The 22,821-nt window shown below is 39.0% G+C and overlaps 2 protein-coding genes across 2 annotated transcripts; one reads left to right on the top strand and one right to left on the bottom strand.

Annotated features, from left to right (window-relative positions):
- Window positions 1-61: 61 nt before the first annotated feature.
- On the bottom strand, window positions 62-15,652 carry plekha3 (pleckstrin homology domain containing, family A (phosphoinositide binding specific) member 3). Its single transcript, XM_085182942.1, has 8 exons — window positions 15,291-15,652; window positions 12,457-12,573; window positions 12,214-12,363; window positions 10,462-10,583; window positions 10,051-10,155; window positions 9,074-9,117; window positions 5,427-5,521; window positions 62-4,436 (listed from the first exon to the last, which is right to left on the bottom strand). The coding sequence occupies exons 1-8, from the start codon at window positions 15,328-15,330 to the stop codon at window positions 4,327-4,329; spliced, it is 783 nt and encodes a 260-aa protein (XP_085039068.1). The 5' UTR covers window positions 15,331-15,652; the 3' UTR covers window positions 62-4,326.
- A 317-nt stretch (window positions 15,653-15,969) lies between these two features.
- Window positions 15,970-22,076, top strand: LOC146505779 (kelch-like protein 10). Its single transcript, XM_085182931.1, has 5 exons — window positions 15,970-16,269; window positions 17,202-17,688; window positions 18,617-19,210; window positions 21,009-21,158; window positions 21,375-22,076. Exons 1-5 carry the CDS (start codon window positions 16,136-16,138, stop codon window positions 21,672-21,674), a joined length of 1,665 nt encoding a protein of 554 aa, XP_085039057.1. The 5' UTR covers window positions 15,970-16,135; the 3' UTR covers window positions 21,675-22,076.
- Window positions 22,077-22,821: the final 745 nt, after the last annotated feature.

Below are 22,821 nucleotides of genomic sequence, written 5' to 3' on the forward strand. Positions count from 1 at the left end.
TATATGCGTGTGTGTTAAAGGTCTATATAAACCCCTAAATATGAAAGGAAAAAAAACCACCTTCAGTTTCAAACATTTCTTTATTCAGACAATGAAAATCTGATCTGATACAACCACTTACGTCACTCTGCAGAGACAGTTAAGGCATGAAAATCTCTGCTGGTTTGGCCACAACAAACACAAAATAATCCACAAGAAGAAAAAAAGAGATTTGGGAGTAACTCGGGAGTGTAATATTTAAGCTTCTCTCTCTCTCACATCAGAGCTTGTTGACTGAAGTGTTTAAGGACGGGACAAAGAATCCTGAACACGTGAATCTACAGCTAAACAGTTTGCTTAGCATGGAAATGTGGAAAGGGCGGCTTACACGTAACACAGTCAGCCTGCAAAGATGACTCATTAAGATATGGGCGAGATCTCAATATCTGGATGCAAAAGAACAGCAAGAAAAACATCTTTATATTTATTTTAAAATTCATACATCTAGAGTTTGTAATATTCCTCTTACATAGCTCAGCAAATATATTCTGATGAGTTCTCTCCCCTGCATTCATCAGCTCATTGTTTATGCATGGTCTACGGCTTCTCCGGGCACAGGGGCATGGATGCTCCCACTTCCTGCTCTTTGAGAAATTCCCAAACCAGCCGAGAGCCACAATCTCTCCCGAGTGTGCTGGATCTGCCCCTGGAAGTCCGAACTACGTCAGCTGGCTCTTTCAATTCAGAGAAGCGGTGTCAACTGTATTCTGTCGGTCACTAACTAAAGCTCACGACCATAGGTAAAGGTAAATCTAAAACTTTTTTAAAAATTCACTGTAGGGTCCTGAAAGTGATTCAATTATAAAAAATTTTTAAAAAATCCAGTTTTTGATCGATTTAATCTATTATCTGTGTTATTGGACAGAAAAATGGATCATATATGAGGCCCAAATATGTCCCGAACCAGCCGGTGGACCACGTCAGTAGTCAGAGAAGCAAAAGCTCATTAAGTGTTGTCGTCGTGCTATCAAGTCTGAAAATTTGGCAAAGTGTAGACTTTATTTTACATGGCCCCACGTAACGATTAAATACAGATCTACCAGCTCTCTGCAGACGAGAGTAACATCACAGGTCAGTAACAGGACATGAAGCTAACATCCAAAGTTTAAACTGTGTGCAGCTCTGATTATACACAGGAAACGCACCTCTGGGTCTTCATCACAGAGAGTGAACAGACATTCGAGTAGAATAATACACAGAAGAAAAGTTTCAAGAAGTCTTCGTATATTTAAGGCTGCAGCTTTCAAAGTTTCACAGCCATCACTGTTTCCAACACGCAGTACCATTGTCACTATAATCCACTTATTTAGTTCTCAATTTTTTTTTTTTTTAAAAAAGACTCTGGAGTGCAAAAGTCACCACATCAAAGAAAAATGGATGTTAAGGGAAAGTACTGTAAAGTTACCAGGAAAACTGTCTGTTTCAAAACACCCACAAAATTCACAAAGCTTAGGATACAACAGACGTGGTCCATCTAAATTCCACTGGCACGAGTGATGTTAAGGTAAACACAAACGCACTACGGCATCAAATGTTTGGGGGATTTTCAGTTCAGTATTCTTCTGGGAAAGTTGGTGAGCATCACTGTGTTTGCTTTGTTTTCACATGACTACTTTTCTGTGTTTGAACAACAACACAAGCGTGGCACTGTGCAGACTTCAAGGGGGATGTGTGAAGATTTGGGACAGCCTTCCTCGTCCACTCAATGTGTCACTTTGACCTTTAGAGTGTCTGAGCCACAGAAAATTATATATCTTGTGGTTTTTTTTAATTTTCTGGTGGTGAACACTGTTTATCCTGCTGTGGATACTTTCGCACAAACACATTTTTTCCTCCTTGCAGCTCCTCACAAAGAAATTTACAAAGACAACACTTTGCAAACAATACATCATCGTCTGAAACGTTAAGCTTTACATATTTTTAAAGTTTGATAAGAATCAACGTGTGAAAATCAAAAACTGTAAACTTTTGATCACCAGTGTGGCTGCGGTTTTTAGATGACTGCTGCTGCGTCTCCTTGCGCTCGCTCCTCTGCGACGCCGCTTGATCGCCTCTCGTGTGTCTGAACAGTTATACTTCTCATGATGTTATACTTTCAGGAAGCGAACGCAGTCACAGGGAGGCAAATCGGGGGAGTTAGACAGGTGGTGAGCGAAGCCTGAATGTTTGTGGCCGAAAATCCCCACAGTTCAGATCGTTGCATCCGAATCTGCTCCCTCAGACACCTCAGGATGTCACAGCAGAACTCTGTATCCACAGCCTTGTGCTGGGGAACGAATCCATGATGCACAACCAGATAAATATTGAAAAAAAATGCAAAGCATTCTTCTAAGTTTCCTCAACCTGATGTGCTGCCTTTGGACTGGAAACTGCTTGGTCATAGCTAAAGATTCAGCTCTCATCACCAACGATGATCATCCATGAACTCTGGATCAGTTTAAAGTAAAGGTTGATTTGCACTTTGCACTAATGTGAGGTCCATGGTGAAGTCACACAGTGAGAGTGGTCAGAAAGGAGGAAAGAAAAAGATGCTGAAAATGACCTTAAAGAGGAGATCAGATCACAGTAAGGTTCAGATAAGCTTTTTGATTTTTACGCTTCAGTTTCCGGAACCTTCTCCAGTTTTCCGTGAAGCTGAAGATGACAAAAACAAAAGAGAAACGATGTTGCCAGTGTTGGAAACGCAGGACTGTAAAACAGACTTTATGTCAGTTTATACACAACACTTTGGTTCTCTCATTTGAAACAGCTGGATAACAACTGTGACTGACTGGGATGTGGCATCTGTGGTGACTCTCATTCACAAAAGGCAACGTTTTCATCCGCCACCGTTCGGTTGTTTTGAAGAGAATTTTGACGAACAAGTGATGAATGTGACCAAGAAACAGAGGACAAATAAGTGAAAAGTTGTAAGTCTACGAGCACACCTGGATGATTCTCCTTTCTGACTTTAGTAAATTACAAAACGACCTTCACAGTTCCACAAAGACTAGGCAGCACAAAGAGTCGCCCCCTGCTGGCAATCAAAAGGAATGCAGCTTGAAGGCACTTCCGCCTCAATTAAATCCCAAAACTGAATCCATCTTCTAAAACATCTCCTAATCTGACAAAGTGACCACACACACAAATATAATATGATCTGAGCTAGCATTAATGCTCCAGTCATGTCAGTGACCGATCGCTAAAAAGCTCAGTTTTCATATTCACCCTAAAATGAGTGGTGTCAGGGTCACAACTTCAAGGAAATAATTAAGAAATTCAAAGATTTGCTCACATTCCCAGCTAGATTATCTGAAATTTAGTATTTCTGTTCACTTGTCTTAGGAGTTCAGGTGAAACTCAAAACGAGGACAAGCTGCAAAGAGCGTAACACGGTCCAGGCTGAACACGACTGCCTGGAAAAAGAAAGGGGGCAGCTTTAATGCAAGTGATTATGTTTTGGCAAACATCTGAAGACACAAGCAGACTCGTTAAAGCAGGGACGGAGAGTGATGGAGAACTTTTTTTTTTTGCCTTTGCTTTCGGCAATGAGCTCAGCTGGAGGCCTGGAAGAAGAACACAGAAGACGGGAGGAAAGAAGTAATTTGGGGCTCTTTAGGAAAAGCCAGAAAAATAGATGCTTTTGCGTCACAGTTGCTGGATTTCGACATCCTGTCTAAGTGCCACTGAACAAAACTTTTGGCTCTGCGATCAGTTTTTGGATGCACAAACAAACCTCAGAACACAACAAACCTTCAGTACATTCTGATTAAAGCAGCCCTGGCATCTAATTGTTCCAGAAACCAGGAATTCACAGTTCATCGTGTCCACACTGCGTCACGGAGCTGCCCGATACAATCATCTGGTTCCAGCTGAGGAAATTCGCTGGATCGACTGGGGATACTTACAATTTTCCTTGAATCCAGGATGTGGACTTCAAGTACAACTACACGACTACAAAAGTATCCATGGTTAAATCTGAAAGGTTAACAGTGTGGAGTCCTCTCACCTCATCAGGTTAAAGCTTCATATAATTCATACTCTCAATTTCTCGAACTTCAGCTCGGGACTGAATTGCCGTCAGTCTAGTGTATACTGTGCAACTGAAAGACTTCAAGAAATGAAAGCTAATGAATCCAAAGTGCTTTTGTTTGGCAATTAGCTGAGAAACAGCTTGTGAAGGACGTTCCTACAACGAAAATGTTCATCCTTGGTGTAATGGTGTCAGCATCTCAGCAAATAATGATCTGGTGGCGTTTGTGACATCGTCTAGAGTTTATCAGGGTTTGGATGGGCATCTCGGGGTCTTCAGATGGAAAGGTCAGTGTCTGTGTCAGTGGGCGTGGTCTTTGGGCTCACACTGCCTGCCCTCTCCTCAGGAATGGAGGACGAGTCACCGTTGAGAGTAGGCAGCAAACCTGGAAAACAAAACAAGTATATTAACTAGAGCTGGGAATCACCATACATCCTACGATACGATATTATCACAATACTTAACGCACGATACGATATTATTGCAATTTTTTAAAATATTTTGCAATATTCAGATTCTGTACATAAAGGTAAACTTTATCAATATTCATTTTATCTAATATCAAAGTCTCACACTCAGTCTTTCTCTCATTTCAGTTTTATTGTTGACAAACTGAACGGTTTGTATTACAGTCTAGTCCAACTTAACTGAATCAACCATCTGGTACAATTATAGCTATTCTGAACTATGCAGTTTATGAAAACTATGCAGCCCCTTCAGCAACTGAAGAATTTGAAAGTAAATTAAAACAAAATATAATTTTACATCAAATAAAAAGGTTTAAACTTAATTAAAATAAAACATGTCTTAAATTAAAATAAGTAAACTGTCATGTTTATTGCTGCCATAAAAAAGTTAAACACATTTGGACAGTGAAGGAATGTCAGGATTCTTGCTCAGAAAAAGGATCAACATGCTCTGAAGTCAGAGCACAAAAACCTTTTTTGTAACAAAATATCGATTTCTGCTGTCCCTGTATCGATACATTATTAGCAAACAAAATATCACCATACTACACAGTATCGATTTTTCCCCCCACCCCTAATATTAACAGGTGGGTCGCTTTCATTCAGGATTCTCAAAATCGAGTTACACAGCGGAAAGTGCAGAAAGCTACAAAGAACGTAATTAAACCACTCACTGAAACAGCCATTGGTAAACTCAACCAAGGGTCATACAGGCTTTAACTCTCAGTACTGAATACAAAACATGTTTTCAGCTCAGTGGTAAGAATTCATATTGAACGTAACTACACCTACTTATACTAATTACCTTAAATAATATCACTTAAAAACTTGTGTTTAAGTCTCTCTACTATTTTCTCTTTACTTAGTTCTGAAGTGTCACTTATGCAGACTATAAAAAGATGTCTTACGTTCAGTATCATAAACCGAGCTGTCAGAGTGGGTACGGTTTCTCCGCTGAGTTGACCTTTGACCTCCACTCACATACTCCTTCAGTACACCTGACCTGAGGAGGAGGAATGAAAAAGATTGAGAGACACTGAAAACTTTCTCACCGCAGTGAGTGTTATTTAACAAGTGTCTTACAGCTGTAACTTAATGGGGAGGTTTTGTGAACAGTAAAAAAAAAAAGTCATCCACAAATATTTACCCCTATTAGCCAGAAGGAGAACAAAACTACCAAGAAGTAAAAGGAAGAGATGTTTGCACATCTCTGCTCAGACTGCTGCCCACAGGACCTTGACCCAGATAAGAAAATGCAAGCTTTAGCTGCCCTCAAACAACAACAACGGAGAATCTCAGCTGATAGGATTTAGCAACACAGTGTCAAGCAAATTCTTCTCCGAACTTGAAATATTTTCAACTACTATGTGTTTGTCTGACTTCCCGATACTGTGGTCCCCGCCAACCTTGACACAAAAATGGTTCAGGCGGTTAGCCACCGCATACAGCATTTGCTTCAGTATTGTTTAATTTCAATCATGGCTTCTAGTGTCTGCTTTATTTCCAAATCTAAGAAATGGACATTTATACAGAAACTTCTTTTTTCCCCAAATCATTATGTTTTGAAATTATAGAACTACAGTGCTGATGCAGCACAGCCTGTCACGCATCTGCACTGCAGTCAAATGAGCCTTTGTGTGGCAAATGTTTATGTCTAGATTGGAAATAAGGCAGACACTAGGTGCCATGGTCATTAGAATTACAGAAAGGCAGCTTATTAGGTGCTTTTCCATAATACTAAGACTGCCTTATTTCAGCAATTACCAATCACATTTGATATAACAAGCAAAAGTGACATCAGACTGGACAGTCCTGTCCAGTTAGAGATCAAACTGCAATCAGAATCGTGCTAAATTATATAAATAAACATTTAATGCTAAAGAAGTCCTGAACATGTGAGAAGAAATCATACATATTTATACGACGCTTCCAACTGATTCCAGCTTAATTATCAGTTGTTGAAACAATAACAAAATCTGTAAAAATAAATGAACTATCTAGACTGATAACTGCTCCTTTACAGAAAGCAAGTTTAATAAACTGATAACTGAGTTAGTTATCAGCTGATCAGAGTTAGTTCAGTTATTATTAATTATTATTGTGTTTTTTCTTATTATTATTATTATTATTATTATCAGTTAATAATATTATTACTATATTCAGGGTTTGTTGAAGAAAAGCAGCCAGCACTGGGATTTCTGCAGTCCAACTACAACAGAAAACCCAGAGTTGCCTCCAGTTTTCCATTAAACCTGCTTCTGGAGCGAAGCCCCGCGTCCATCTGAGACGATGCAGGAGCATTTGCTCATCACGCAATCAGACTCCAAAACACAAGAACATAAACAAGTTGTCGTTACTCATTAAATAAATGCAATATATAATCTTCATAATGCTGTACAATTTCCACTCAGACCGCTGGGCTGCTGGTCATAGCCACTCACTGTCATAAATTATTACTGCACTCATATTAATCTGTCAGTCTTGTGACTCAGCACTATCACACTGGACTTTACAGGTTGTGCTGTAAATATTTAGTTTCATCCTGATGTCTCGTGTGTTCATTTGCACATCAAACCTCACAGAAAACCTTTTTTTTTTTTTCACAATCATGAGTTTAAATTTTATCGCTTGCTTTGCTTTTTGTCCTCTTTACAGAGAATGACATCCTCTGAAAGTTAAACGAACCAGCAACAAAAATGAAAGGACCTTTAAATCCTCACAGTCATTTTCATTCAGCAGATTTGAGAAAACCTAAAGAACTAGTTTGGTTTCTGAGAAACTGGTGAAGAGCCGTTAAATTTGATTTGTAAAGGTCAACAACAACAAAAATTTAAATACTCAGTTTATTTTTTGCATGGTGTGTGAACAGCTTCCCCCCAAAAGATCCAAGACGTAAGTACAGACGGAGTAGAAACTGTTATAAAGCGGAGTGACGTATGAACACTTAACCTTGAAGTAACCAAGTGAGGTGTTACAACTTTTCACAGGAGTGACAGGGGTAACGGGTGGGTCATTCATATTTTGTTTTAACACTGTGGACCAATTTTTGGTGTAATTTTCTATGTGCAAAGTGATGTTTCACAGTGAAGTGGTGCTCACGAGAACAGACTAGCAGACACTTCAGACCCAAACTCATGATGAAAACAACTAAACTGACATTTTGTGAGGTTGACGCTTTTGTGCCCAAAACATATTACTGATAAACAACTGAATATTGTCATGGGAAAAGTAAATAGTATAGGTATCATTATAGGTATCAAAGCTGTAAGGAAAAAATAAAAAGGTTTCCTGTACAAAATCTAATGGAGTCATAAATGAACCCACTCAGTCATTTCAGTGGCTAAAATAGCAGTCGCTTGAGGGTTTAACAGGTTTTACTTGCTTTAATAATACCTGCTGTCTATGCTAGCCATTAATGTCAGCAGATTTTAAATCACTAAAGTGAACAAATGAAGTTGAGTCCGATAAATATCCTAACATTTCATTCTTATGTGATGCAGCAGTCATCACTTACTTTATAATTTTAACATCTCCCAGTAACAGATATTTGTAACACCATTACTTTAAAAAGTGTCCTGCCATGCATCTCAGTCCAACCATTGGAACGAGACTTTTTACAGAATCCATCAAGAAAACATGATTTGAAAAAAAAAGGCAATCATGCTACACACAAAACAAGTCACTTTGTTGAATTAGATCTCAGGCAGATGGTGACTCTGCTGTCAGAAGGTGACGCGTGTGCAAAGCACTGCACACGGACTATAAAATGCCGTGTGCACACACTGATTATTTTTATGTGACAAAAATAATCAGTGTGTGACGTGTCCATCCTCCAGTACAGTGTGAGATCTCTTCAGTACCTGCTGTAGTAAAGCCTACACTGACTTGTGCCAGTTCAGATTTACATATTTAAAATACTACATTTCTGCCTCCTGGAGGCCAAAATCAGCATTCCACTAAACTGGATTTTTTTCCCTTTCTTATTCGGAGAACAGGGTCAGATTGAAAGCTTGTACGAAGTCAAAAACGTTCATGTAAAAGTCTGCTTCCTGTCCAGGGTGATTTTTCGGTGTCTGTACTGAATAATGTTACTTTAAGTAGTAATACTGAAACAATGTTGTGCATGTTTGTATCTACTTTATTGTTCTTTAACTTCCTCCTAAAAATTCTAGTTTGAAAACTCTTTGCCTCGGACTAAACGATCCACCCTAAAACCAGCTTATTACTTTTAAATCTGTGAAAACACATTGAATTGAATTGCTTTTAAAGGCAAGTTGTAACACAATGCTGTAACTGCAAGGCATTGTATGCATGACATTATGATTGGAGGCTGAGCCTGCATAAAAGTTTGAAGCTAGAATCGCCCCTGGTGCATCCAAGGTTTGTTTTTCCCACGTAAAGACCTTTGAGCAACATGTTTGTAATAAATATGCTTTATAAACAAACTTGAGAAAAGTCTACAAGAAACTTTAAATGTGACTTTGAATTAATTTAAGTGTCCTCTTTTTTGTTGCAACTTTAAGTTCATGATGGTTTGTGTACGTGTTTCACTCACCTGTCAAAGCTGTATGTTCCAGGGTGACTGATTGACCGCTTCATCTGTACAGAAAGTGACACATTTGGTCATTTAGATTTTTTCTAAAGTTCAATTAAAACCTGATAACAATTTCAAGACCTTCACTTTTGTTTTTGTTCTAAATATCTCTGATTCCTCGATGAGCTGTAAAATGAGAAAGCATTTAGACTTTAAGCCACTTCGCTAACTTTTTATTTCCATCTGGCACGTCTAAATAAAGACCTGCGTCTTGAGCATTATTGGTATATAAGATTTTTTTTTATTATGCCTGTAGGTATTGGTATTACAATGTTCAAAGTACAGTGAAAAGAATACAAAATAAGTAAAAGGAAATGAAAAGTGCCTGAGACTGAAAATGGAAATCAACTGAACAGTTTGATCATTTTTGTGCATTGTGTGAGGGTAATCTGAGTGACTGGTGCACCTTTCAAAATCACTTAGAGTTATCACCTTATAAAAAAAAGAATTGGTCTATTTATAAATTAAAAGAAAGATCAAAGTAACATTTTTATTGAATTCTGTTCGATTTCTTTCTTACTGTAAAAATATAGTAAACTAATCAGTGAAGATAACATTTTGCTCGAGGTCAATTGTTTTCTTAACCTCTCCTGTCACATCTGCTTCAATGTTTTACCCTGAGTGTATGAGTACAAAATAAAATCTACAATAAAACAATTATGCCACACTGTTATTTGCCAAGTCTACAACTACACAATATTTCTATCCAATTACAGAACGGCCGAATGACTCTGGTTTTATGCACCACAGCACTCTGTACTGTTGAACATCACGGGCACATTGTGAAACTCGAACAAACCATAGGAACAAACCAAATGAAAAAAATCGGTCGTGTCAACAAACTTTTGAGTTACAGAAAACAGATATTATTGACCTTTTTTTTTATTAATCTAAATCTAAATTACAGGCTTTTGATTAGCCAGAGAAGGTGAAATTACCCTTTCAGGAGGTCGGAGGTCAGGAGTCAAACTGTGATTGGCCAGGGTCATACACTCCTCCAGAGTCCTGATGAAAGTGGCACATGTGGCACTGAGGAGCGAGGCCTGAAGACACACAGACGGATAACCAATCATCTTTTTTTTTACTCACATACCTTCAAGCTTCAAACTGAGAAATAGTTTTGATCTAATTTTAGATGTAATCTTTCTGCCTGATGGGTCTTTCGTGTGGACTAAAGGTTCCTTTTTTTAATGGTAAAATGCCTCCTTTTTAAATAATTTCTTTCTGATATACACAATAAAGCAAAATAATATAATTTAGGTACTGAAAAAAGAAACTCTTATAATTTGAGTCTAACTTTGAAATATTGTAAAGATAAGTTTGAGGTAAAAAGAACCCCCGTTTCTTACCTCAGAAGTCGGCGCGGTCTCTGAGTCAGCGCTGTACTGTGATTGGATTGTTTGGACCTGCTGGACGAGGAGGTCACAGTACAGGCGGAGTTCAGACATTTTTGTCTTCAGACAGTCTGGACCTGACAGACAGAAGTGTTGGGTTCAGTAAACTCTAATAAATGTGTACCTGAATCAACTAAATGATGCCACTGTTCACTTCTGTTTTATGTTAAAATATTTAAACAACTAGATTTCCATGATAATGTACATGGAAGGGCTGCAGAGTTGGACGACCCTTCTCCGTGTCTTATTCAATTTTGAGATGACCAATAGTCAATATCACTATCCACACTAATGCATATTGTGTGGCCCCAATTAAATAAAACCAAAAATTCCAGAATGAAATAAAGTAATATCAACAGGAGAATCACGTTCACATACAATAATGAATGGTTAAGTCTGTAATTAATGACCACAGGTGGACAGCTAAATGGCTAAAATGATAAGTCATAGCTGAGGATGCACCAAGGAACCTGGGAATCATTCCTTACAGTGTTAAAGGTAGACCTGAGCATTGTACGGCCCTGGCCTCATGTGGCCTTTACCACAGCTGTCAAATAGCTCAACCTGGGCAAAGCGTTAAAAAGCGTCTGGGGCCTGAGGGCAGAAATTTATGATATTTTATGAGTTTTATGAAAAGAAATGTGAGGACATTCCAGAGCTCTCAGCTGTAAAAAGACAGCTCTTTGATTTGCTGTTGATGCAACTGCTGTTGATGCAACTGTCCTTCACTTTTCCACCTCATACTTTGATCCTGACGGAGTAAAATAGTAAAGCATTTTGTATAAAGTTAAAGGTCTTTAAAATTTTTCAAAAACAATACAATTTGTTCGGTTTGTTTTGGGAATGTTGATTAAACAGTTATGAAAGGCTGGAGTTTTTATTATGTCTATATCACGTTTTTATTGCCTAATTGTAAAAGCCACTGCTACTGCTACCAGCAGCAGTTTATAAAGAGATAAAATTTATATTGAGCACAACTAAATTTAACTCATTGGTGTAGCCCTTCACAACAAAACCAGTTTCTTGGGGAAAATAATTGTCCAGGCTGGTTTAAGGCAACAGTTTAAGAAGTTTAAGTTTAAAAAATAAAATAAAACTAAATATAAAACAAGACAATACATGCAATACAAACATTACTAATCTAGTTTGTAAGATAAAAAAAATAACACCAGGACCAAGTTATATAAAACAATCTCATTAAGATGCTGCATACTGCTGTCATCTGCAGCTGCTGTTTCTCCTTTTTCTAAACCTCCTCATTTAGCAAACAAACCATATACAGAGCTGCCGATAGATAGCAGAAGTGAAATATCTAATCAAGCTGATTATAAGGTGCTGTTACTGTAAGTGTAACAAAAAGTGTAATAAAACTCCCACTTTATATATTGTCTCTCTGACCAAACACAATGACCGAGCGCGAGCAGTTTTTGTAAACACGCAGATAAAAACTGCCGGTGTAGCAGCTGTTAAATATCTCTGAGCGGCTAACCATTTCCTCTTAGGTCTCTCTATGCCACATCAGCTGTCCCGTGGCTGACATGTGGTGAAGTACGCACAGAATAACATTGAACTAGCAGGCTGGGCTGCTTGTTCTTTTACTTTGTAATTTATTCTAAATTGTTGCTGACTGAAATGGTTTCCAGTTTTTGTTAGGTAATTTTCCCACGGATCAATCCTGAGAAAAAAGAGCAGACATTGCAGACTTACCTTTGTGTTTGTTACTGTCCAGTGTCCCAGCTTTGGATGACCCCAAAGCCACGAGCCACCTCTGCCTCTCTGCAGCGTTCACAGCTCGTACGTAGAAATGCTGTTCACCAGGGATTATCAACTCTAGACGGGTCGTATCTGTCGGATGAACTGAGACATAAAATATGAGGAGCGTTAGTGTGATGGATATGTTTGCTTTTGTGGCACCATGAGCGAGAATGGGTGAGATATAGGGGAGCTAACCTTTAATGTCACATACGGACATCTTGATGGATCCTTTGCTGCCTTTGCCAACATCGTCCTCGCTGTCGTAATAAGAGATGACTCCGTTCTCTAAGACGAACCAGCGAGGCTGCCATCCTGAAGATAAACAAACGTATATGTTTAATACAAAAAAAAAATCAATAACAACACTGACTTTATAATTCCATGAATTTTTAGGTTTTATATATTCTCAAAATTGCACCTGAGTTTTGTTTATTTTAAAATGATATTTAGTTTCAATTTTACAGTTTAACATTTGTTTGTTTTTTAATTAATTAAAAAACATGATGTAGCAAAAAAGTTGGTTATAGAACAAAAACATGCACAGAGTAAAATTAATTTGGTTGCAGTTTTAAACAGGTAAAATGTGTCTTTCACCACCTGGAAATTTCATGTAGAGTCTGGACAGTCAGAATTTTTAAGGCCAATATTGATATCTGGTGATCTAAAAATCTGCTATATATGCTGATATTTTTTCCCCTTTTTAGACATTTGCCCACTAGTGGGCAAACTATGCACCATCAACATCAATATTTCTCCCGTCACTTCCTTCCTTCCTTTTTAAACTTTCATTTTTTGGCTGTTATCTGTGCTGATAAGGATATAATGGCCAATAATCATCTGTTGTAAACATGAAGTTATGATGGCTCAAAAAATGAAAAAAGAACATAAAAAGACTGACCTTGATATTTGCATCTGCTATCAGCCAAATTCCTATTTTAAACATTGTAATTTAGTAAGTGGTACATCCCTATTTCTTATTGCCCAGTAGGTTATTTTCTTAATTTGACTGGTCAACAACAAGAGAAGATAGTGATCAAACTCATGAAAGCCACTTTCTGAATTTTCCAACTCTACAAGACAGAGGACGTTGCTGAATAAACTCTCTTATCGCCTTAACCCGATTGTTTAACAGTTTACCATTAAATATGACAAAGACAGGGGCCCATACTTAGAGGTTGAATCAGTGCATTTTGAAGCCAAAAATCTTGACCATTTCCTGCTTCAAGTGTCTGAACTCTAACTCTAACTATAACTGGATCATATAATGAAGTGAAAAGGGAAATTTAAGTCTCTTTAGAAATGTCCCTTTAGAGGAGATGACATTCAGTTTCCAGCTGACAAAAAGCAGATGACAGTGGGAGTGTTTGAGGTCACAAGCAGTGTATAGTTTGTCCTCCGCCACTATTATTAATAGACATGTTATGCTGGCATCATTAAGGTCAAACACCACTTCAGGTCCTGTTACCATGCAGCTGGTTTACATCAGAAGATACGTCCCTCAGTGGTTGTGTGTGGCTGTCAGTTCTCCTCTGAGCAACATTTAAGTTAATGCTATAAATACATTCACTCAAGTCCTGTATTTAAGTAGCTCATTTGCTACTTTAAACTCTACTCTATTACATTTTAGAGTTTACAGTGATAAACATTTACTACATTTACAGTTCTTTTGCTCTAAACTGGGAGCTCCATTTCTGACATCCTTGGTGTGATATTTCCACTAATATTTCCTTCTTAGGTTTAGACACACAAATGTATTTAATTTTATTTACTCTGTGAAGACCCACTCTACCCCACCTTCTTTTCAGTCTATGTGTGTGTTTATTTCCATTGAGCAACACCAGCAACATCTGGGCCTTCTGTGCAAGTCCTCTATTAAAGTCCTTAGAGCTTAGTTGATGTGTAGTTCTCTTCCCTGAGAAACCTCCTTTGGATTTTGGTTTCTTGCACTAAACAAGATTCCATACACAAGCACTTTAGTCTTCCATACACAAGCACTTTAGCACTTTAGTCATCGATTCACTCGCACCACTGACCATAGCAGCTATACACAGCAATTACCTACCTACTTTGTCATTTGATTTGACAAATATAATGCTTTTTATTGGTATTTGTATGCATCTACCTTTCTGTCAAGCCTGCACAGCCCAGTTTGTGCAACCATGACAACAGGGAAAACTACTGGTTCCAGCAAATACGAAATCTACCAAAGCTGAGTTTCATATAATCTAACTTGAGGCCTTCTGAGGAACGGCTGAGATGCCTTAAAAGCACGTTGGTGCACCGCAAAGAACTAAATGCACTTTCCAAGAAGAAGGTGAATAATTTTAAGACAGCAGCATTCACCAAAATGACCTTGTTTTGTTTGATTTGCAAACATACACCACCACTACCACTATCACCAACAACAACTTTAGTTTAATGAAGATATTCAAAACATACTTGTAATTTGTGTAATGTGGCTATTGTAAATTGCTGAATTATTATGACTTTTGCCAGTAAACCTGGCATACAGTGGAGATTGAATAACTCTGCTCCCAACTGTCTCTAAAGATCATAACAAACTGACTTTAAAATTCTTCAATGCTTTAATTTAATTTAGCGCTAAAGACCCATGTGTAGGTAAAACGGTGAACATAATAAATGCCAAAACTTAGAAAAATGTATTTACTGTTTCTCCACGCCTAATTACTTGGAATACTTTGATAGCTCAGCATTTACAATCTAGTGATGTCTTACATTTCACCATGTCGAAAAGGTATTTCATGACTTTTAATGCTTTAACTAAGTTTTTGCAGCAGTACCTTGGTATTGGCAAGACGCCGATTAGCAACATAATTCTGACTAAATAAATCCAACATTGCATTAATTTACAACCAAAAACAGCAGCCGCACAGTAACATGTACAGTTTTAATTTAATATTAGCTTGTTAGCTAACCTGCTAATTTAGAAACTTGTAACATACGTAAAATTGGCTGACATTATTCAATACTAACACGGCTAGTTCAAATCAGTTTTTAGAAAGACTCACCTGTCATGTAGTTCGTCCATTTGTAAAGTATCCCCTCCATGTCTTCGCTTCACATCGGCTAACGTCGCTAGCCTTTTCCTTAGCCAGGCTAGCTGCAGCCGAACACTAGCTATATGTAGCTAACGGTCGCAGTAACCCTTGGTTTTCTGTGTAGCGCCGCTGGTTGTGTAAAACATGAGTGAAGCGTTTGTGGTTTGTGACGGCTGAATGACAGCGTCAGCGGGTAAAAATAAAGCTGAGGTGTTGATTTGTTCTGAGCTGCTCGGAAACTCGACGGCTAACTTCTGGCCACTCAGCTGATGGAGAAAAATGTCAACAAACCACCAGCTTCTCTACGGAGTCCCGGAGCAGCCATTCCACATGAACGCAAAAATACATAAAGAAATTTGCTTTGAATTCACGCAAATATTTATTTTTATCAATGTTATGGTCATTTCAGTTAAAATATATATATATATATAAATTCTATATTTATTTAATATCTATTTTTGTCGCTGATATTTTTATAAATATTTTATTTGGCAAAATATATTTATGTACGTTCGTTAAAAATACAAAGCTTGCAAAATGTCATACATACAATTGAATTTACTAAGGTAGAAATTGTGATTTTGTAATACAATTTGGTTTATTTGTAATCCGTTCCCCGATTAATTAACGGAAGAACCGAATGAAGCGCTATGATTTTCAAATATAAACAGACTAGTGACGCTTTCCAGGCAGCATAAGTTAACGTAATCAGTAATTTAGACAAAGTAACTTACAAAGTTTAGGCAGATCTCTAAAGGAAAACACTAAACAGGAGATTTTTGAGAAGTTTAAACATCTTGAGTAACATCTGAATAATGAACAGCACCTGTAGTACTGTCTTTAGTGAGCTTTTTCTGGAGGGACAGTTGTGTGACTCTGTGATCCGAGCTGGAGATGTTGAGTTTAAAATTCACAGGATCATCCTCTGCAACTGCAGTGCATACTTCAGGTGAGCAGGCCTGTTGTTTGGCTGTGTTTTGGTTCTGCATTTATCCTACTTCAAAGCTTTCATGTAACACAGTGCAGCAGGTATTGGGAGGTTTCAATGTTACACTGTACTTTTTGATCACTCGAAATGTTCTGGAGCAATTTTTAGGGGGGGAAAAACCAGTCCGGTATTTTTATTTAGTTATTTATTTTGGGAGGTTTGTTGGGATACATATATAGTATAGGTTTGTGTTTGACTCCACAATGAGCCTTTAAGAGGTAGTTTGAAAGGTTACAGATGCTATAAACTGGCTTTCTCATTATATTTCATCAGCACGACAGCAGCAGCAGTTCTAATAAATTTGTGCACAAACTGGCCTGCACCAAAAGGATCACATCAGTGGTGATATTAGCTGTGCCTTCACCAGTTTAACTGAAATTTTATGTCTAAATAGGCAGGTAATCAATTTAGGGCCAGACTGAGAGGTGGCCAATGATATGCCATTTCTGTTGCAGTGGGACATGTCCGCTCTTTCCAATTCTGTCTAGTCAGTAAATTTGGTAATGTGAAATTCAGTTATTATATTTGCAGCTATTTAATGCCTGCTGCCCCCTGTCGCCCTAACCCTGTTAGGGCGACAGGGGGCATTATTTGCTACAATGCCTAGACAACTCTATATCTTTCTGTCTGTCTAAACATAGCAGCAATGCTGAATGTTTTTCTGCACATGTCTGAATAGATGACCTTAAATAGGAGACTGCCCATTAGAAATCAAGTCATTTTAGATTTTTGTTACTTTAATTTCATATCTCTTTGATCACAGCTTGCTGAAGTAAGCATGCAGCTGAAAAAAATCTACAAATGCTATTTAACTATGAGCTGCATGACATCAGGTACTTTTTAAGTTGCATGACAGAGAGACAATGTGAAAATGCTGATCTGAATCTGCACAGGGATCTCTTCTGCTACAAACCACTACCATCAAACGAGGCCTACAACTTCCCCACTGTGTCTCCAAAAGCAATGAGCCTCATTTTGGAATATGCCTATACCCAATCTGTTGTGGTGACGGAGGACAATGTACTGGAGCTGTTGGTGGAAGCAGACCACTTTATCGTGACTGGCGTCATTCAAGCCTGCTGCGACTTCCTGGAGAGGAAGCTTTGTGTAAATAACTGCGTCAGCATCTGCAATCTGGCACACTTACACAACTGTCCTGACCTCAGGGGAAAGGCCTGTCTCTACATCCTCCATCACTTTGAAGAGGTTGGTGCACTCTCCTTGGAGTTCCTGCAGCTCTCTGTGCAGCAACTATCAGATCTTATCGAGAAGGATGAGCTCAATGTGAAGCAGGAGAGCACTGTGTTTGAGGCCATTCTCAGATGGATCAACTATTCCCCTGTGGAACGTGGGTGTGACATGCCCGCACTGCTCAAGAAGGTAACTGAAAATGGGATATCAATTTAAATGCTCCTCTAAGTGCATTTATTTTGTTTATTACTCAGGGAGGGGCTGTTGAATGAATGGTACAGTTTGAAAGTAACTTCCGCTGTAGCAATTTGAATTAGGAATAAAAAATAAAACATAAGTTTGATGCCTGATGCAAAAAAAAGAAGTTTGATTGTACACTATTGTGTTTACAGAGTTGGGTGTCCAGGCCGCCCACCTGCTCGCCCATCAGCCTTTTACAGCTGACGTGTAAAAAGCTAAAATTGCAATGGCAGAATTACTCAAACTTAAGGCTTGGTAATAGAGTTAATGTAGGGGAATCATTCTTCTTCATTCTTAATCACATTGGGGGGTGGGGGGCTGTTTCTAATTCACTTGGGAGTGTGCATCAGAAGGTAAAACTGATAAAACTGGCCGTTGTTTTGTAGTTTCAGAAGTGCATTATTGATAATGTGTCTGAACTGCACTTTAGCTTTTCTGACAGAAAAGTTGACTATGCCCATCGTGTCCTGCCAGAACTTACTGACTGGTCCTTAGGCATTTACAACAGGACACGCCCTCATTGTGGGACCTGTTTCTACAGCAGGAGGTTACTCAGTGCTCAGATAATGGCATTGACACTTGACTGTGGCACCACTGCTTGTTTGGAGCTAATGCCATGACCTGCCATTGCTGTTTGGCAGGTGATGCTGTGGCTCTTTACAGGTAATGTTAGGGTCTTTAAGGGCAATGCCACAGCTGATTGGAGGCGATGCCAGGAGCTACCATAGCTATCTGGGTGATTCCATGACATTTTGATTATAAGGATAGTGCTATACTTCACTAATGGGTGGTGGCATGGTGGCTACGTCCAACTCTTATATACAGTCTAATGTTGTATTTCTTGCCTTTTTCCCTTATGATTCTTGTTTTCATCCAGGTCCGCCTACTATTAATGCCCACTGAGTACTTGGTTGACACTGTGAGCAGAAATGATCTGGTGAGTAGTAGTCCGGCATGCATGAATATGGTAACCACTGCCATAAAGATGCTAAATGAGTCCAATATGGAGAGACCTCTGACCCAAACACGCCTGCCGTCTGAAGTCTTATTGGCCGTTGGTGGATGGGTGGGTCATTTCCCAAGTAACAAGATTGAGTTGTACAATGTCCGAGCTGACCACTGGGTGCCGCTGAGCTGGAGACACAATGCTTCTCTGGGATTCTACGGTTGTGCTTACCTCAATGGATGTGTCTATTGCATCGGAGGTTTTGATTTCATAAGCTATTCAAGTCATGTGAGAAGGTTCAGCCTCACCAGCCGAACCTGGACAGAGGTGGGGTCGATGCATGAAGAGCGGGGCTTTCTCAGTGTGGTCACACTGAATGGCTGCATATATGCTATGGGAGGGTGCCGACAACAAAAGAAACTGAAAACTGCAGAACGATATGAGCCCGACACCAACCAGTGGACTATGATTGCATCGATGCACAAGCGCAGGACAGAAGCTGGTGCTGCAACACTACACGGCAAGGTAAGTGGAATTGAGGTAGTGGAAGATCTCTGCCATGTTGGTTTTGTGGAGAAAGTTAACTGGTAATGCTAACAACCTTGGTTAACAAGCTGCGTCAATAAAATGTACAGTCAAATAATTCCATTAGAAATGCACCAAAAGATGCCAATGCTTTAATCTGTTAGTACACTTCCCAAAGCAGTCACAAACCCAAACTTTAGCTAGGACGCTATCCATATGGATTAGGGGTTTTTTTTGTCTTTTGTGTCTGGCTGTAAAAATGATTTTTAAGTAGTTGGATTTACAACATATGGGGATTTATTATCTTTTGGAGCCGGCCAACCAACGAATTTATGCATTGGAACATGAGAGCACAGTAAAATATTACTTTTCTGTGAGCTTCTGTGCAAAAAACATTTTTAATAGTCTTATAAAGCTGGCCAATGGGAGTAATTTTTAAAAAATGAATATATTTTTTTAGATTAATGTCATAAGTATTGAGAAAGACATTCTTTCCTTGGTTGGTACTTTTTTTCTTGCAAACTTGTTTTGGGTTTTTCTGGTTCGGTTGGGATCTTTTTGTTAATTTAATCTCAGTAAATATATGTTTTTTTAAAAAGAATATTATGGCTTGGCAATTTCTTTATTCCTGTTTTATTTGTTTTGCTTAACATGGCACTGATTTGCAAATGTACTTTTCAGCTTGAGGGCTTAATCATCACTGGACCTTTCTGTGGAAAATATGAATAGTTTATGAATTGTATCAGTTTTATAATATTTTTTAATATTAGCTTGCCTCCACCAGTGTGTGAATGCGAGAGTGAATGAATAGTGGCATTGTAAAGCGCTTTGGGTGCCTTGAAAAGCGCTATATAAATCCAATCCATTATTATTATTATTATTATTTTAAAGCTAAATATTTCTATTACCATTAATCCAACAGCTCGGGGAGAAGGTTAAGGTTACTTCACCCTCAGATCGTGAAAAATAGTAATTTTATAATTTCTGCAAAATACAGAAAATAAATGCAGCAAACCTCTGCTAAAACTAAATGTTTTAGGATAACACCATCCTTTTTAGATTTTTACTACTATTATGCAAAGTAGCTACACAGAAATCTGATGAAAACATTTTTAGTTTTTCACAAGCGCACAACATAGAAGAGCCACCTCCACGGGACAAGACTCAGCTGTCCATCTGCATCTAAAGGACAAAGTCACTCTTTCGAGGACGCCAGTGTTCACATTTTGGACAGATGGTTTGAAAGAGGAGTGAAAGAAGCATCTATGTCCACTGTGAGCGACCATCTTTGAACAGAGGCGGTGGTTTACGACACCAACTGTCTGCCATCTATAATCCAGTTTTGAGTGCTCTTCCCAGACATCTTAACGCCCACTCACATCCTGGGCCATCTGACCTCAGGAAGTCACATGATAGGGTGGAGCCAGGTTTCACAATGAGCTCACCTGAAACCCTGGCTGATTTCGACCCACACCCGTTTTCACACCTTGGCTCATGTGATTAGGTAGAGGATCATCAGGGGGTCCTTTGTCTCTTTTGTGGGGAAACTCCCACAGGGCTTAAATCTGGGACTCTCCACCATTTGACTCTTAGAACTGAAGAAGCTTCTCAGATGAGAGGTAAAATGTCTTCAAGCAATTTAAAGAAATCCAGACGCTTTTCTTTCCAAGCTCCTTAGAATACGATGACCTTGATGACTGAGAACCTTCACAGACATTTTTAGTGTTTTTAAGTATTTTCTGGAAGCTGAAACATTTAATTCTATTAATTTTGACTTAAACATGATTTTAATTTCTAGGTGTACATTTGTGGTGGTCTTTCTGGAGATGAACCTCTGTCATGTGCTGAGTCCTACAACCCTGACACCAACCAGTGGACACTGATCACACCCATGGAAACCGGGAGGTCTGGGGGAGCCGTGGTCGCCTACAATGACGAAATCTATGTAGTAAGAAGAGCTTAAAACATACTCTTACTACGGACAGAAATTCAAACATGGAATGTTTACTGTACCTGTATTTGGGAGTCTGTATTATTTTCCAAGTACCATGTACTGGATTATTGGAATGTGATTTCTCTAATTACCCTAGAATCAGATATTTTGGAATCTTTACAACAGAACATTTTTACATTACAGACTGTAACAAGTCCTTTGTCTGCACAGGTCGGTGGCTTTAACGGTATCACTCAGTTGCGTAGTGTCATCGCATATGACCCAAGAACAAGACACTGGCGCAATGTCGCTCCCATGTTACACCCTCGCGAAAACTTCGGGATTGCAGTGCTGGAGGACCAGCTGTATGTGGTTGGAGGTTTCCACAATGGCGGCTTATTCTGCAATGTGGAGTGCTATGATGAAAAGACCAACAGGTGGTACATTGTCAGCGACAAAGGGATGACCCAAGGTGCTGTCAGTTGTTGCGTTCTGAAGCGACACCCCGATCTGACTGCTTATCTTTCATAATTATTTCACATAAAGAAATAAAGAAATACATTTTTTATCAGTTAAAAAACTGGCTGTTTTTCTGCTTAAGATCCTGAGGTCTGACATCCCAGTGAAAAAGTCTCTTTTAGCTGAACAGAGAACTTGAACTTTCTTTTCAACATGATGGGCATTGCAGCTTCCACATTTTATGGCCATGAGGGAGGTTAACAGCCATGATATTAAGATCCCATTGATGAAAGTCAAATCGTTTCTTCACTAATAGGTGATCCATTCAAGCCACCATCTTCATCTCTACCACCAGCATCTAGACTCCAGGGGGTCCTGCCCTAATCCCTATCACTGCTCCGATTCCATTCAGCCGGGATGGACCATCAGAGTCTAACTGGCAAATACCTCAAATTGAATTCTGCATATCAATAAATCATGTTCAATTCAATTCAATTTCATTTACATAGCGCCAAATCACAACAAAAGTCGCCTCAAGGCACTTCATAGATACAGAGAAAAACCCAACAATCATATGACCCCCTATGAGCAAGCACTTTGGCGACAGTGGGAAGGAAAAACTCCCTTTTAACAGGAAGAAACCTCAGGCAGAACCAGGCTCAGGGAGGGGCGGGGTCATCTGCTGTGATTGGTTGGGGTGAGAGAAGGAAGACAGGATAAAGACATGCTGTGGAAGAGAGACAGAGGTTAATAACAGATATGATTCAATACAGAGAGGTCTGTTAATACATAGTGAGTGAGAAAGGTGACTGGAAAGGAAAAACTCAATGCATCATGGGAATCCAATGGTAGCCTACGTCTATTGCAGCATAACTAAGGGAGGATTCAGGGTCACCTGGTCCAGCCCTAACTATATGCTTTAGCAAAAAGGAAAGTTTAAGCCTAATCTTAAAAGTAGAGATAGTGTCCGTCTCCCGAATCCAAACTGGAAGCTGGTTCCACAGAAGAGGGGCCTGAAAACTGAAGGCTCTGCCTCCCATTCTACTTTTAAATACTCTAGGAACAACAAGTAGGCCTGCAGAGCGAGAGCGAAGTGCTCTAATAGGGTGATATGGTACTACAAGGTCATTAAGATAAGATGGGGCCTGATTATTTAAGACCTTGTATGTGAGGAGCAGGATTGTTCAGTTCCTTTCATTGATCTCTCCTTATTGAAATA

This window comes from Neolamprologus multifasciatus, chromosome 13 (genome assembly GCF_963576455.1).
Source record: "Neolamprologus multifasciatus chromosome 13, fNeoMul1.2, whole genome shotgun sequence".
In the NCBI taxonomy this organism is placed as follows: Eukaryota; Metazoa; Chordata; class Actinopteri; order Cichliformes; family Cichlidae; genus Neolamprologus; species Neolamprologus multifasciatus.